At 43.1% G+C, this 17,588-nt stretch overlaps 3 protein-coding genes across 11 annotated transcripts in view; all 3 read right to left on the bottom strand.

Annotated features, from left to right (window-relative positions):
* The window catches only part of si:ch211-140l13.3 (uncharacterized), a 32,372-nt gene extending 28,776 nt beyond the window's left edge, over positions 1–3,596 (bottom strand). For 7 of the 8 annotated variants that reach the window (XR_003463241.1, XR_003463242.1, XM_027284643.1 and 4 more), the window contains exons 1-3: positions 3,517–3,596; positions 1,331–1,562; positions 1,063–1,159 (exon numbers count right to left, since the gene is read on the bottom strand). Coding sequence is in view for 5 of the 8 variants with exons in the window: in XM_027284643.1 (XP_027140444.1) it covers positions 1,063–1,159; positions 1,331–1,531 (298 nt within the window). In the remaining 3 variants the exon portion in view is untranslated. Of the gene's footprint in view, positions 1–1,062; positions 1,160–1,330; positions 1,563–3,516 lie in introns of those variants that run through there. The other variant, XM_027284649.1, reaches the window with a different exon arrangement.
* A 2,192-nt stretch (positions 3,597–5,788) lies between these two features.
* The window catches only part of msraa (methionine sulfoxide reductase Aa), a 24,025-nt gene continuing 12,225 nt past the window's right edge, over positions 5,789–17,588 (bottom strand). For both annotated transcript variants that reach the window (XM_027284680.1, XM_019265716.2), the window contains exons 2-6: positions 16,990–17,058; positions 15,433–15,552; positions 12,888–12,992; positions 12,058–12,164; positions 5,789–6,141 (exon numbers count right to left, since the gene is read on the bottom strand). In XM_027284680.1, coding sequence (XP_027140481.1) covers positions 5,971–6,141; positions 12,058–12,164; positions 12,888–12,992; positions 15,433–15,552; positions 16,990–17,058 — 572 coding nt within the window. In that variant the 3' untranslated portion in view covers positions 5,789–5,970. The remainder of the gene's footprint in view (positions 6,142–12,057; positions 12,165–12,887; positions 12,993–15,432; positions 15,553–16,989; positions 17,059–17,588) is intronic.
* The window catches only part of ift172 (intraflagellar transport 172), a 57,077-nt gene continuing 53,768 nt past the window's right edge, over positions 14,280–17,588 (bottom strand). Inside the window, exon 49 of the mRNA XM_027284640.1 lies at positions 14,280–15,428. The gene's annotated coding sequence lies outside the window, so the exon portion shown is untranslated. The remainder of the gene's footprint in view (positions 15,429–17,588) is intronic.

Raw genomic sequence — 17,588 nt, 5'->3', positions numbered from 1 at the left:
ATTTTTTAAATATTTGGAGCGGTTCGAGGTGTGCAGCCTCTGCTTTGGGAATGTTGTACGGGTGTTGCAACAGCAGAGCTGGCAGGTTGAGGCTGGCAGGAATATCACAGCAGCAGCAACAACAGAGAAAAGAAAATATGACAACAAAGTTGTCTAGAAATCAGTGTTATTGTCGACAGATTGGCTCCGCGCCCCGTCTGCCTTTTTAAAGCCTCTAATGGCTAAATGTCTCAGCAACAGACTGGGCAGATTTAAGGGATTCAGCTCCTGAAAGAAGTGAGTGAGTTGGATAAGTATCTCCTAAATGGTAGCTCCTCTCGGCTGCACGTAGTAACGAGAGATTAAGATTCTTGATAATTCAGCACATATCAGATAAACACCAACGTTGCATGAGAGAACCCTGGCAACATTTCCAATTCAACAATTGAGCAATGCTGCTGTTTCCTGGACTATAAAACTGTTTAAAGTCTCACATTTCAGGCTCAATGGTAAACACATGTGCTGATTAGAAGAAGAAAAGAAAAAAACGATGGACGGGGAATTTATTTTCCTTGGCGAACGCAACAAGACATCTGCATTATTTCAGGCTGACGTGTGCAAAACAAGAAATTAAAGACGTGCAGGAGTCGTCATTATGCATGCAAGAATAAACCCTGAACTTTGATTAACACTCTGAGTACACGCATGACTCCCAACAATCCGGTAAACTGGGTGTCGTTACAGGTGGCTTATTAGAGCAACCAGGCGTGATTTGGCCTCACGGATACGACATCCATGTATTATACAGTCTCTGAGTACAATCCATCCCCCTGATTCACAGTTTAGGAGACTTAAAATAACTTTTTTGTGCACTTGGACATCTGGAGGTGCTCCAGAAAAGTCCAGATGTCCAAATCAGACCCTTGGGCCTGGACCCAGAACCAACTGGAGGGACTACATAGCTCATCGAGGATGTAGAATGTGTTGCCAGAGGGAGGAAGACATCTGGAAGCCTGACCCGACCCCAGATAACCGGGATGACACTGAGTGCAGAACCACGTATCAGGGAGTGTGGACACTCACCTCGTCCCAGTAGAGTTAACAGTCTGCTCTGCTCCTGTAGAACTTGGTGGATCTGCTCTATTTGCTGCTGGACCACCTCATGTGGATGATCCAGAACCTGCCGACAGACACAGGACATGCACCGATGTATGTGAGTTTGCAGAGTCAGATGCTCTACAAGAGAAATCTGATGATATTCTACTGACATCTACTGGCAAGAGGAAGACACAGCAGCCTTCTACTGTTACAAATGATTTATTTGAGAATATTTTTATTTATTCAGACTCACGTGTTGCGTGGACTGAGTTACAGTGTTTACGGCCTCGGCATCCTGGTGTTGTCCGATGGAGATAACACCATCAGGGCTCAGGAGACAGTGGAGGTACATGGGTCTGTCCTCTTGGTGCTCTACCACAGCAGGACCAGGAGACTGATCTGAGTCCACGCGTGTCCTCCGGTCTGTCCTCTGCACGGGTATTTCAGCAGACATGGCTGGACGATACTCACTCAGTTGTCTTCATCTGTATGACAAATGGAAACACTGTGTTGTCTCCTCACCTTTTCTTGACCTCTCGTGAATTCCTCGTTTACTGAAACCTGATCCCTTCATGTCTGAGTCATGCCTGTTAACATTAAGTGACTCCAGGTCATCCAGCAACACTCACGCTGACAGAAGATCCCAGATTTCACAACCAGGTGAAGTCCAACCAGAGTGTTGCGCAACAGCTTTTTACAGTAAACTACGATAGCCGCCAGACAGCTAACAAACTGAGCTAACAGCAGCTAACAGCAGCTAACAAACTGAGCTAACAGCAGCTAACAAACTGAGCTAACAGCAGCTAACAACAGCTAACAAACTGAGCTAACAGCAGCTAACAAACTGAGCTAACAGCAGCTAACAACAGCTAACAGCAGCTAACAAACTGAGCTAACAGCAGCTAACAAACTGAGCGCTAACAAACAGCAAGCTAACAAACTGAGCTAAACAGCAGCGAACAGCAGCTTATCTTAAACAGCAGCTAACAGCAGCTAAACAAACTGAGCTAAACACGGCAGCAAAAACTAGAGCTAACAAGCAGCTAACACAGCAGCTACAAACTAAGCTAGCTAACAACTGAGGCTAAATAGCCCTAACAAGCTAAAAGGCTAACAGCAGCTAACAACAGCTAACAAACTGGAGCTAACAGCAGCTGACAAAGGAGCTAAAGCAGCTAAAAAACTGAGCTAACAGCAGCTAAACAGCAGCTAACAAACTGAGCTAACAGCAAAGAACAACATCTAACAGCAGCTAACAAACTGAGCTAAACACAGCTGACAAACAGAGCTAAAAAGCAGCTGAAACGAGCTAACAGCAGCTAACAAACTGAGCTAACGAGAAGCACAAACTTAGCTAACAGCAGCTAACAAACTGAGCTAACAGCAGCTAACAGCACTAACAAACTGAGCTAAAAACAGAGCTAACAGCAGCTAACAAACTGAGCTAACATTAGCTACACAGCTGACGAACTGAGCTAACAGCAGCTAACAAACGAGCTAACATAGCTAGAACCAGCTAACAAACTATGCTAACTTAAACTAGAGCAGATAACAGCTGAGCTAAACAGCAGCTAACAAACTGAGCTAACACACTAACAGCAGCTAACAAATCTGTGCTAACATAGCTAAGCAGCAGCTAACAATGCAACATAGCTAAAAGCAGCTCAACGAGCTAACAGTAGCTAAAGCAGCTAACAAACGTGAGTAACATAGCTACAGCAGCTAACAAACTGAGCTAACATAGCTAACAGCAGCTAACAAACTGAGTAACAGCAGCTGACAAACTGAGCTAACAGCAGCTAACAAACTGAGCTAACAGCAAAGCAGGCTAACAGTAGCTAACAAATGAGCTAACATGAGCTACAGCAGGCTAACAAAAGGAGTTAACATGAGCTAACAGCAGCTAACAGACTGGCTAAACATGAGCTAACATGGCAGCTAACAGACTGAGCTAACATGAGCTAACAGCAGCTAACAGACTGGCTAACACGCGAAAAACTAGATACACAGGCTACAGACTAACAATGGCTAACAATGCTAACAGCAGCTAACAACTGAGTAACATAAATCTACACAGCTAGAAGAACTGGAGCTTAACGAATGAGCTAACAGCAGGCTAACGAGACTGGCAACAGATAACAGCAGCTAACAGCTGTTCCAGCAGTTTACTTCATCCATCATAAACTCTGTAAGTCACAGAGAGTTGAGGCGGAGCAGCCGGAGGACACAGAGGGAAAACCAGAAACATTTCCTCCATAAAATTGATCCAGTGTACTCACAGAATCAGTGAAATAGTTGCTGCTGTGTCTTTATTATAACTCACATATCTCGGACACGAGCGAGAAAACTTTAAAATTATTATAATTAATTAACCTGAATAAAACGTTTTAAAAAGTTTTAAAATGGATGACAGACACATTTAATCAAACATTAACTCACCTTTCGTCCCGAGTCCGAGCTGAGCTGGAGTTGAGGGAAGTTTACTGTTGCTATGTAAACTGTGCACGTCACGATTAAACAACTAACGGTCAGCAAAGGCGCGAAAACACGAGAGCCAATGAACTCCTTCAAAATAAAAGCCCGTAACGAGTTCTAATTAAAGAAATTTTTTGTATTTTAATTATTATTTTATTTGTAATTGTTAATTTAATTGACATTAATTATTTATTATTAATTTAATAAGTAAATTTTATCTACCTATCTGTACCTATTAAAAAATAATAAATAAATAAATAATAATAATAATAAATAATAAATAAATAATATCACGAACTTTTATTTATTTATATTTTTAAGAATTCTGACTCCTGGTTCAAAGTAAAATCAGAATCATAAATACTTTAATAATAATAATAATAATAATAATAATAATAATAATAAAGCTTCATATCCTGTGTTTGGGTTTGTTACCTCAGTGATCTTGAACCATGTGCTCATATTTTGGACATGCCACATGATGGCAGCATAATCATGTGTGTTCCAACCAGGTACAGCTCCAGGAGGCCTAGTTAGATTAGAGAAGTGATGGTGTTTGAAAGACAGAAACAATGTTGCCTCGTGATCTCTCTGTACAAATCAAATCAGATTTTATTTTCATAGCCCAAAGTCACAAAATACATTTGCTTTCCAGTCTGTACAGGGAGTGACCCCCTCTGTCCTTAGACCCTCGATTCGAGTGAGGAAAAACGACTCGAGCAGACAAACAAACACTGATCTAGATATGGCCTTTTACTTTTTTATGCAATCTGCAACTTCGCTGCTATAGGTGCTGATAAATCCAACACACTGGACCTTGCATCGTGCATAAAGTCATATAAAATCTGAGCTATTGGGACAAATACGAATCAGAAGGAACAGGTAAAGAGATTTTGAATGGATGAACCAGATGTTAGTGACAAGTTTCAGTTCACAGCTCTCAATACTCAACAATAAAACAGTATTGTGCACAGACGTTACTCAAAGACCTGTAACTTTAATTTGAACCAATCATCTTTGAGTTATTGTTGTTCTGTATCCAACCAACCAATCCAGATAGAACAAAGGTTCCTCTCAGTCTGTGGGGGTCACACTGACTTATACTGAGCCAATACTGGCTGTTTTATTAAAAAATGGGATGGGGCCCAGCTGGTGTCGTCCTTGTTCGATATGATGGATATTCCTCTGACCACACATTTGTAATAGATGATCAATGCTGCTCTGGTAATTCATTGAACGAAGCTTAAAGGAGCATTTTATTGAAAACTACAAAAATAAAACTTTGCACAAAAATATCCTCCTCCGTCGGCTCCGTTCCAAACATAGCGGTCAGATTTGGCTTTGCGAAGCCGGTTGCGCCGTAGTCCTGCAAGCCCGCATCATGGAGGCGATCCAAGCGCAGCAGAAATCCACGATGGCGCTCTGCCATTACCAAAAGAGACTGATCTCTTCCCTCTCTCTGTGATGGCGATGCCAAGCTTTTTGGAGGGGCCTGGCACCCGACACCAACGCTCTCTTCTCCTGGTGCTTGTGTTTGCATGCCACACTGTCAAAACACACACGTGTACCGTACAAACACGCGTGAGCGCCGAGGATTAGCCGCGATGACAGACGAGTCACGGGTTGGAACGTTACTTCAGGAAGGAGGTCATCCAAAAACCCTGCCACGCCACCAAAGGGCAAACACAAACATGCATTTTTAATAAAAAATAAGACCTCCTGTTCACCTCCGTCTGCTGCAAACCCAGGAAGAGCGAACTGATTTTGTACCAGGCTATAAACATGTTTATTTCTGCTGTGAAGTTGGACATTTGAACATGGGGACTTATGGAGACTGACTCACTTCTGGAGCCAGCCTCAAGTGGACGTTTGAGGAACTGCAGTTTTTTGACACTTCACATCCGCAGAGGTTGCCACTTGGTCAGGAAACAGAAAAGATTTCAAAAGCTTTTATGATGTTTTATTCTTTTATAGACTTTTAAAAACAGCATTAATGTCAAAGCAACCCTCTCTTAAAGGGCCAGTGTGTCAGATTTAGCGAGTTACTGAGCCTGTATCTGACACACTGGACCTTTAAATCATCATTTATCATTTATAAAGCAAGCTGAAGAATAGAAACATAATTTAAATCTGCAGGCACCAAAACAAAACAAACTTATTTCGGTCAAACTGCAAGAATATTTCTTTAAAAAACGTTTTGCTTTCATATATCTAACATATGAAATAGTACAGTGTGTATCAGAGACTATTTTTAATGTGAAGCCTTTCACAAAAGTGACGTGTTACAGCAGAAAAAGAGCTACAGCTTTCCCATTTGTTGACATTTATGTATAAAATATTCATAAATGTCCTGTTAATATACTTAAATCTCAAAGCTTTTTGATTCTGTAAGCGTTTTAAAACTCCATCCTTGGAAATCTACATCTTCGGCTTGATTCCGATTGGACAGGAGACTCCCGTCCCGCTCAGGCCGCAGTATCCGTCGGGGTTCTTACTCAGGTACTGTTGGTGGTAGTCCTCGGCGTAGTAGAACGGCTTCGCCTCGGTTATTTCTGTTGTAATCGGACCAAAACCGTCCTCCGTCAGAACCTGGAAGAAGAAGTAACAACAAAGACGACAACATTTACGGATTCATGGAGAGGCTAAAAATAACGACGACAATGAGACAATGAACAGAGTGCATGATGGGATATGAAGTTCTATTCTGAGCTCCACTAATGTTCAACTGTGATTTACAGTTTCCTGATGGACAGCGAAGTAAACTGCTGCCAACTGTAGCTGCTGTTAGCTCATGTTAGCTCAGTCTGATAGCAGCTGTTAGCTCAGTTTGATAGCTGCTTTTAGCTAATGTTAGCTCAGTTTGATAGCTGCTGTTAGCTCAGTTTGATAGCGGCTGTTAGCTCAGTTTGTTAGCTGCTTTTAGCTAATGTTAGCTCAGTTTGATAGCTGCTGTTAGGTAATGTTAGCTCAGTTTGATAGCTGCTGTTAGCTCAGTTTGATAGCTGCTTTTAGCTAATGTTAGCTCAGTTTTATAGCTGCTGTTAGCTCAGTCTGTTAGCTGCTTTTAGCTTATGTTAGCTCAGTTTGTTAGCTGCTGTTAGCTCAGTTTGTTAGCTGATTTTAGCTAATGTTAGCTCAGTTTGATAGCTGCTGTTAGCTAATGTTAGCTCAGTTTGATAGATGCTGTTAGCTCAGTCTGTTAGCTGATTTTAGCTAATGTTAGCTCAGTTTGATAGCGGCTGTTAGCTCTGTTTGTTAGCTGCTTTTAGCTAATGTTAGCTCAGTTTGATAGCTGCTTTTAGCTAATGTTAGCTCAGTTTGATAGCTGCTTTTAGCTAATGTTAGCTCAGTTTGTTAGCTGCTGTTAGCTCAGTTTGTTAGCCATGCTGTCCGGACTGTGAGCTCATCTTGTCGAGGCCTCATACTGCAAAACACTCAGAAAAAAACACTCATGTACAGTAAGACTCACACACACACACACACACACACACACAAACACACACACACACACACACACATTCACAGCCCAATCAGTTGGTGATGACACCTTCTCCTCCTTGTGATAAAAATTACTCAACCAGATGGCGTGTGGGTAAATTAAAAGACAAAGAGACACAGCGAGCATGAAAACACACACACACACACACACACACACACACACACACACACACTTATGAAACTGTAATGGAGAGTGTTGCTGTGTTTTTTAGCGTGTGTGTTTACAGCAAAGCTTCTTATTTGATCGTATCGTGGAGAGCCAGTTTGTTAGCTGCTGTTAGCTCATGTTAGCTCACTCTGTTAGCCGGGCTGCCCGGACTGTGAGCTCAGAGCAGTGTTAGTGTTTGTACCACAGGCGTTTTGGACCTGGTGTCATGCCAGAACCCGAGCTGGGCAATGTAACTAGGGTCAGCAGCCTCTATGGATATAATGGCAGAGGAGAAGAGAACGAAGAGGACGGTGCTTTTTGGTGCTGGACTAGTGAGTAATATAAGCTTACAACTGTCCATATTTATATAAATAAACACAAACATGTTGAGTTTATTATATATAAATGTGTATTATATATATGTGTGTGTATTATATTATAATCAGTGTTTGTGTCTGTTTCTGGGAATTCCTCATTTGCTCGCCGAGTATTCAGGTTAAATATTTAATAACCGGATCGGCCCGTTTCATTTTGCGAACTCAACAGTAAAATTATGGCATACTATAATTTACGGCTTAATTATACAGCGTGATGCAAAGCCTGTGATTATGGAGCTGTTTCAGCTATACATGAGACTTTACGGAAAAAACCCTAAACTAGTGAACCACAAACTGCCTCCTCCACATTCTCCTGACGTTAAAATATGTAAATATTTGTAAAGAATTCTTCATTTTGTCGTTATTGAATGTTTTAAGCTGCGACCCATCGCTGAATAAAGTTAGAAAGTTGTGCTTTTGTGCAGCAGTCCAACTGCATATCTGTGTCGTGAGGAGAGTCTTCATACAAAGCACGGGTTTAATGTTAAACTCCAGTCGGAGTGGAAAGAGCTCCTCGGGGAAATAATAAAAAGTTTTCTTTGTTTATTTATAGTCCAAAGAAACAATCAGACTTAAAAGCAGCGCCGGGGTAATTTCACACATTGCTGCCTCTAATAGTTAGCGAGGGGTAATTGTTTGAGGAGCGTTCACTGACGTCAGCGCTCGGAAGTTGTTAAAGAAGATGTCAGCGAACAAAACCCCGGAGGGAAACAGAAAAACACCAAAGAGACGAGAGGCCCCCCGCTGTTTGATTCATCACTTCCTGCACTGACACCACAATTTAATTTGAGTAAGTAGGGTGGAGGTACGACACAGCAGTTAGTCACAATGGGACTCTTTTATGATTCAGGAGGCGCCATTTATTTACCTTTCGACCACGAGAGGATGAAAATAATCCGAGCAAATGAATGAAGTTATGCTAAAATATGTTTCAGGCAGAAACTAAAGGCTGCTGCAGAAATCAAACCAGTGTTTGACGTCCTGAGAGAGATCAGAGCCCGAATCTCTTAAATTCAATGTGCAGACTGCAAGTTAAAGCACGTTTCATCATTTTAGTTCCTTTCTACCTTTTTTAAGATAAACATGCTGCAAAGCAAATGTCGGATTAATCAGACTTAAGGCTGGAAGGTCTCCAAGTCTTCTTGAAGTGCCAAAACTGCAGTTCCTCTTGTCGTCCACTTGAGGCTGGCTCCAGAAGTGAGTCTCCATAAGTCCCCATGTTCAAATGTCCAACTTCACAGCAGAAAGGGTCACAGAGAACATGTGCAGGTTCTTTTACGTGCAAATCAAAGCGTCCACGCCTTAATATAATGTGAACAGGTGAGTTGTATATAAATTCACCCTCAGTACAGTTGTCATGAACGGGGAAATTAGCTACAGAGACCAAAACTGTTTTTTGTACCAGGCTGTAAACATGTTTATTTCTGCTGTGAAACATGGGGACTTATGGAGACTGACTCACTTCTGGAGCCAGCCTCAGGTGGACGTTAGAGGAACTGCAGAAACATTCTCACGTCAAAGATTAAAGATCATGAATTTTGGCTATAGAAGCTGCTGACACATAAAAACAGTTACTTCTTTCCCCCATTGTTCTGCTCTGATGGTGTCCGTCCCTCCATCCTTTGCCTGTTCTCAGTGCGTTTGTGTGGGGCTGCTGCTGCTGTTAGCAGCCGGCTATAAATGCATAATTCACATCATTAATTTGCATGTCAGAGAAGTAGATTTCTCATTTGAAATGCAAATACCTTGACTCGCTCCGGTAAAGCTGCGAAATGTGAACAATGCTGACAAGAGAGCCACGAGACAGGAAGAGAGGGACGAGGGTAAAGAAAGAAAGAAATAAATACAGGTGAATAAAGAAAGAAAGAAAGAAAGAAAGAAAGAAAGAAAGAAAGAAAGAAAGAAAGAAAGGCAAACAGCTGTTTTGTGTCGAGAAGCTGAAATATGTAAAGAAAGCGTAGCTAAAGAGAGAGATGCCAGAACAATGAGTACACAACGCTGAGCGAGCACACATTATTACATAAAACACACACACACACACACACACACACACACACACACACACACCGTTCCCACTTCCACCTGCCATTTTAGACGCAGTGCACACCCTAATGATGGCAGGAGGCGAGAGGAGAAGAAAAGGGAGGCTCCTTTCATGCTGCAGACAAACGCCAGCCGCCTGCAAGGTAATTTTCTGCAGTGCTGTTGTACCTCACACACACACACACACACACACACACACACACACACACACACACACACACACACACACACACAATACAATCAAGCCGGGCAGCAAAGCGAACACAGTCAATACCCTGACACCAGATTAAACACACCGCTCTGTCTTCTTCTCCCATCGACGTCTTTCACGCGTCGACAGGAGAGGAAGCAGGAGGCGTTTTTTTAATTTACATGCAGGAAGTGTCCGGCAGGCGTTTCCCGGGATGCTGCGATGCATTTTTCACACGTTCAGCTTTGTTTGGACTGACGGCAGGAGGAGAGGCGAGTTAGCATCAGCGGCTGCAGGGACAAAGAGAAGCAAGCCGCCTACGACGACTCCAAGAAGCACGATGCATCAATATTTCACAGCCGGAGCTCGACGGAGAGATTCAGCTTCACTACAACTCAGTACACAAACTCACACAGGTCCAGAAATATGATGCTCACATCATATTTGCAGTTCCTCAAACGTCCACTTGAGGCTGGCTCCAGAAGTGAGTCAGTCTCCATAAGTCCCCATGTCCAAATGTCCAACTTCACAGCAGAAATAAACATGTTTACAGCCTGGTACAAAAACAGTTTTGGTCTCTGTAGCTAATTTCCCCGTTCATGACAACTGTACTGAGGGTGAATTTATATACAACTCACCTGTTCACATTATATTAAGGCTTAAAGTTATGCAGGGTTAAGAGCGTGGACGCTTTGATTGACAGGTGGGTGTCATCACAGACGGCTTGTCGGAGCAACCAACGATGATCCACGTCTCTGCCAATATTTAGGTTTGTTGGTAGGAGGAGGCAGGACGGCTATTTTAGACAATATTTGTACCCGCTCTGATCTGCGGAGAGGCGTAGCTTGTGTATTTTTTTGATGGATGCTTTCTGAAATATGAAGCTGTTGTTGAGAACGAAACAAAACGAGCCGGTAAATCCTCAGGAGGGTCAAAAAGCTAAAGCTGGTCTTTGTTTGTTAGAGAGAGACCACTGTTAAATTTCTATGTCACGCAGGTAGTTTTGGCCCAATTCTTGTCATCTATACTGATAATCGCTGTGCACACACACACACACATACACACTGTAGAAAAATTATTCAAACCGCCGCATCCCTCCGTCAATCTTCAGAGGTTTTGTTTCCTCTCTCATTTTTTTTTCTCACCAGATTGTCTCCCCCACCCTCTCCCATCTGTGTGTGTGTGTGTGTGTGTGTGTGTGTGTGTGTGTGTGTGTGTGTGTGTGTGAGCAGTTGGCCTATAGCAAACACACTCCATGCCAAACCATCTGGGCCTTAAATCTGTCCTCCACAAAAATCGCTTTAGTTGCAAAACTAGCGCGCACACACACACACACACACACACACACACACACACACACACACACACACACACACACTTTCAGGGTTTGTTCAGACTCTGTTTTGACTCACGTTTTATGTTTATTAACTATATATTTGACGAGTCCCTCAAATATATGTTACGTGGCAGCTCGTGTGAGAAACAGAAGTAAGATTTGGTAAAAACAAAGTTATTTATTAATTAAAATTCAGATTAATTATAACGAAAAGTGGTGAGGTATCTATGAGGGGTACCAGGCTGTAAACATGTTTATTTATAATTGCTTTTAATGTTTAATGTCTAATGTGTTTTTAGTGCACTGTCTTTATTGTTTTGATGATTTAATGTTCTTCTCTGTAAAGTGTCTTTGAGTACCCTGAAAAGCGCTTTCAAATAAAATGTATTATTATTATTATTATTATTTCTTTTGAACATGGGGACTTATGGAGACTGACTCACTTCTGGAGCCAGCCTCAGGTGGACGAGTTACGGAGGTTGACGCTCAGTCCCTACCCGCCTGCTCGCCACAGATTACCAGGCACGCGTGCGATTGGTTCGATCGGCGGCGTCGGAGGCAGAAAGAGACAGAAACGAGGTTTCAGAAAGAAAAAACCGGAGAGAACGAACAGCGGAGAGAGAAAATCTCCCACGAAGAAGCAGAACCAGACGACACTAGAATAGAATAGAAAAGAATAGAGTAACCTCTTCCTCGTCAGTTTCCATGGCAACAAGCCCTGTTGGTGGGATGGTGGTGCAGAAGTCTCAGCAGGAGAGAGTTCAACAGAGGGAGTGTGTGTGTGTGTGTGTGTGTGTGTGTGTGTGTGTGTGTGTAAAAGCATATGGACGTATATGGCAAATGTTACACACACACACACAGACATTATATTTCAGACAGTTGCATACTGGGAAATGGAGTCAAAGGTTGGTACCTTCTGGTATTCATCTCTGGAGGCCAAAGCTTCGTCGAGGTGCTGCTCTGTGTAGGTGTAGACGGCAGAGCGGTACGTCGTCCCGACGTCGTTCCCCTGTCGCATCCCTGAAAGTAAAACACGGCTTTCAGCAGACGTGACGCGAGGAGCCTTTCCCGCTCGGTTTCTCGGCACAGACGGCATCACTTCATCCGAAAACAACAGCTGACAGCATTTCCAAAAATATAACCGAGCCGAGCGCTGTGAGCTGATCATTTCATCGTGTATTCTCTCATCGTTTCGGCGTCAGCCTGTCAGGCCTGTCAGCGGCGAGGTTTGGTGAGCTCAGAGGTTTGTGGTGTGTCAGTGTGTGTCAGTCAATCTGTCAGTCGCACACTTTGGTCAGGAGCGAAGTCATTCTGTTATTTATGATCCCCAGAGTTTAAATCCTGACGACTTCAGTCTGTGACTATGTCGTAAAGAGAGAAGCAGGCTCACAGAAACATCACGAAGAACAGGCTGACTTTTATTCCCTAATCAAACTAAGGGGATCTTTTAACGAAGATAACCAAATGCCGTACATTCAGAACTAATAACGAAATGTACAACAAGAACAATTTAACTTAATTAACTGAAATATTTCCACCTGTTCCATCTTCCATCTCAAAATAAAAGACACAATCATTAAAACAATTAAAATTGCATACAGCAAACAGCGACAGGATCCCACTCGCCCGTGTTTGCTGACACTAACACGCCATCAGGTTTCATCAAAGCGACCTCTGAGGTACATTTACGTTCTGTTCGGGGTTTGGTTATGTGAGTGAGTGTGTCTGCAGCTGAGCTTGTACCTTGAGTCGGATTGTGGCTTTCCCAGAAAACTTTGAGCAGTTTGCCAAAGCTGATCTTCTCTGGATGGAAGACAACTCTCACCACCTCGGCGTGCCCCGTCCGACCTGCAAAACACGACATCGGTGAGTTCACGTGTGTCTGAAAACGATTTAGCGCCCACAGTTTCAAACGAATATGGACAGTTATAGAACAAAAACCTCGAGTTGAGGCCGTTCTGTCGACTGTCCTGCTCAGATTAACGGTTAGTTTGAACCACTACAGCTCCTTGAAGAAGACGAGGTGCCTCATTTGAAAGCTGGTGGACTAAAACCAACCAAAGAACATCGGACCAAACCAGGACTAAGACACCAGATAGAGAAATAAAGAAATTTCCTCAAACTTTCACCTTAAAAAGCCAAAAATACATGTATTGTCCTTGAAACACTCGTATTGGCCCAAAGCTGATTATCATGATGAACCATAACAAACGATCAGTCCTGCAGACAGACAGATAGCAGCTGGTGTTGGTAATGAGTGTGACCCATTACACTGCACCTCATCTTCCTCCCATCTCTCATTCCACCTCCTCTCCTCTCTCTCTCTTTCTGCCTTATTACTTTTTTAATATCAGGAGTTATGGATTCCTACGGTAGATATTGGCGAACAGAGACAAAGCAGCGGTCGATATTAAATTAATGCCTCACCAGGACGATCTCGCTGGAATGAATTCATCTCGGACAAGACGAGGGATAAAATAGTGGTTGGGAGCGGAGCGGAGGATGAAGCTGCAGAGAAGCTGTTGTCCACATAATGTTCGTTTACCTCATTATGTCACTGTTTCAACATGAACAAATGATGATAGTTCATCATATTAGTCTCATCTATGGATGCCACAGTGCACTGAGAGTAAAGAACGACTCCTCGACGTAAGAACATTGATATAAATATGAGGCATACAGGACAAAAACCATCGTTAATCAACAGCACGTTGACCAAATAAAAGAGCTCAGGATGTGGCCACGGGTTACGGAGGCTGGGAAACGTTTGGTTCAGTTGTTCCACAGACGTTTTAGACCACCGGGAAGAAGAAGAGGAGGTTGGCGTCGTGCCAGAACAGGAGCAAGTGGACAATGTAGACATTGCAGAGCTGACAAGACTGACTTTTCTCTCTTACAATATTTTTCTGTTTGGTTTACATTCCATGGATTTGTTGTGTTTTAGCATTAGATCATTAGAAAGATTAATTGATTTACTTTATTATTTAAATCTAATGTTCTCATTTCTTTTCTTGTTCTCTTCTTGCCACAGTAAAAATATAATATACAAACACATATTTCTTTAACTGTAGAAGAAATAAGTGAAGCCAATAATGAAAAATGTGTTAAATTTAGTAATACTACCTTTTTTTTTTATTACCCAAAGAACAAACATGCAAATTTAATCAGCACAGTCTGAGCCTACGTCGATCTGACTGTAAATATTTAACCAACAACAGTGAAGATGGAAAGGTGTGAGCAGCTCTTCATTCATCTCTCAGCGCTCTGCAGAAATAATGCACTAATTTAAAAAACAAAAAACAAAAGTTCAAACCAGGTTCACATCGAGATGCTGAAGTATTTTTGTTTCAGAGAGTTTAAAGGGAGCTTCTCTTCATCAGCAGGCTCGGATAAAGTCTAACGGGTATATATATATAAATAAAGAGAGGGAAGAAATATGATGGAAAACTGTCTTATTACGATTAAAGATGAAGGAAAATTAGACGGTTGGAAAGTGTGATCAATCTCTAAAATATTTGTCAACTTATCAGTTAATGATTTAGTCCATACCTGAGTTTATAAACACTGCTCAGATTTATTCGATCTCTGCGCCTAACGATGGATCCTAAAGGCGACGCAGACGCTCGAACACAAACAGACGTTATATCGTGCGACGTTCGTCCGACTGCTCGCCACTGTCACCAAGTGTTTGCTCGTGGTGGGAACTGCTGAGTCTCTGTAACTAATATTATAAAGAGTACAGTGCTCTGTTATGATTTGGTGCCATTTAAATAACCAACACATCACCATCCACCATTACCGTGGAGCGTCTACCATTCGCCTGAGTCCATGGCTGTGGCTTCTCTCGTTACAATCACCGTCATTAAATTTGTTTCATCCAACATTTTCACAGTTTCTGCCGATAAAAAACTACAACGTCCAACTCATCGACCTCCACGGGAGGCGTGTTATCTCGCCCACGAGCCCAGCGAGGACAGAAAATATCGATTAATGGACTCTCAGACGCTTTGACGGTCGTTCACGTGTTTTCACAGGAGTTAAACTAAGTTAGACAGACAGGCGGTGATGCAGGTCTAATGATGGAGTCACTCTGTACGGGCTGGCTGGACGAATCACTGGGAGGTCTGGACACACACAAACACACACAGAGTGGTCAGTCTTATCCATGCCGCAGTATAATAGGACCTGGGGGAAATTATTCACTATTCTGTTTACTTGTTTTCCACAATCTATTGACTCAACACACTGCTCAGTACACTATGTGTGTGTGTGTGTGTGTGTGTGTTACCTGTGCAGACTTCATTGTAGCTGGGGTTGGATGTGTACCCTCCTGAGTAGCCCACCTGGGTGGAATAAACCCCTTTTTGTCTCCAGAACTTCCTCTCGGCTCCCCAGAAACAGCCCATACCTTCAAAGAAAAGACAACAACCTTAAAGATCCCGAAATGATGACAAGAAAAGGTGCGATTACGCGACGTGGCACCGTTACGGGAGGGTTTATTCAGCTTAGTTAATCAGCAACTAGCGAAGGAGTTCAAGTATCTCAGGAGTGATGGAAAAAATGGAGCGTGAGGTCGGGAGCTGAGCTGGAAGGCAACATAGTCCGTCTACGTTCCAGCCCTCCCCTCTGCTCATCAGCTTTAGGTAGAGACCGAAAGAATGAGATCACGGATACGAGAAGCTCCTTCACATCAAAGGGAGCCAGCTGAGGTGGTTCGGTCCGCCTGGGCGCGTCCAACTGGTAGGACACCCCGAGGCAGACCCAGAACTAGAGCTGCACGGTACCCATGGTGCCAACTCGTAACGGTTCCTACTATACTAGAAATTCTACAGGACGGTCCTACCGTGGATTACTAAACTACCGGTGCCAGTTTCTACCTCCCGGCTTCTCACTGCACGCTACTCCCTGTAAACAAACCAACACGGCAACTACTGCAACCGAACTACACAGCTGCTGAATGATTGGCTGTTTGCCTGTTACTGGTGACGTCCGGGGATATGATAGGCTGTTTCCGCACGCTGGCTCCGCCCGTCTGTTAGCTGATTGGCTGTTCGTGTGTTTCTGCCGGAAAGAACGAACTCCATGAAGACAGCTCCGCTTCCATAGAAACTCGCTTCAGAACAAACAACAAGTTAAAGTTCTGTCTCGCCCAGACACGAGACAACACACTCACCATGGCAGAAGCACCGAGCCCGAGCGGCAAGTCTGCCACGGCGTCGTCGTCAGTGGCAACACTAATTTAAAAAACCAAACTAGTTTCAAACTTGTTTCAGTCTAATTCTTACTTCAGCAGTATTATGTTTATCATGCACCAAACAGCATTATAAGTAATTAATAAGTATTTATAACTTGTACAAATTCCTCGCAGTTCATAAAAATAATAATAATTAAAAAAGGCTGCAGTATCACGATAAAACCCAGAACCGTGATAGTTTGCCTGGAATAGTATCGTGGTTACTCATTTTGGTATCGTGACATCTCTACCTAGAACCCACTGGAGGGACTACATAGCCCGGGAACGCCTCAAGAACCCCCAGGAGGAGCTGGGAAGTGCTTGGTAGGACGTCTGGAGCGTCCGGCTAAACCTGCTGCAGCGTCTTTAATTCAGTCTTGAAGCAAGACGAGATGGCAGCTGATACAAACCATAACAGAGTATTTCTAGGATATTTTAATCAATTTTCAGGAGCTTCCATGCCTGGAAAACTAGTCTCCAAAATGTCCAGATTTTCCAGGATGTGTTGGAACCAAGTGGCAACCTCCGTGAGGCTGTGAGGTGAAGCCAGAGTGGAAGGGCCAAAATGAAGTTCTGCCTGTACCAGAATACATTAAATCACATTTAACTCACCGAACATGACCATCTCTGTCCCCTCTGGAAAAGGTGGAACCGTCCTGTTACCGTTCACGTCATGTTTGGCTGCAGGAGGAAGAGACAGAGAGACAGAATGAGGTTATGAACATTAAAATAACACGAGGAGGAGATCAAACATTAAAGAGCGCGGACGTGGAAAACAGAATAAATATATCTCAGCAGCTGAGAGAGACTGAAACCATTTCACCGTATGTTCGATTTATTTTAGATGAAAATTAAAGTAGTGAGCTCCCCATAGACACACACACACACACGCACACACACACACACACACACACACACACACACACACACACACACACACACAGTGACCCACTTTAACAGTGGTGAGCAGCTCTGCTTAATTTCATACGAGCTGCATTCACTCCAATCAGCACAGAGCCAGAGGTGCATGAGGACCTATTTGAGGCCACCCAGCCACCTGGCTGAGCTGGAGGCTGTGTGTGTGTGTGTGTGTGTGTGTGTGTGTGTGTGTGTGTGTGTGTGTGTGTGTGTGTACAGATGGCTTGCTGTACGATGCTGTGGGGGAGGGAGATGGATTAAAATAAATGGGATGGAGTAGAATGAGAATGAAC

The sequence above is a fragment of the Larimichthys crocea genome, chromosome XI, assembly GCF_000972845.2.
Source record: "Larimichthys crocea isolate SSNF chromosome XI, L_crocea_2.0, whole genome shotgun sequence".
Classification (NCBI taxonomy): Eukaryota; Metazoa; Chordata; class Actinopteri; family Sciaenidae; genus Larimichthys; species Larimichthys crocea.
This window is presented reverse-complemented; position numbering and strand designations above follow the sequence as displayed.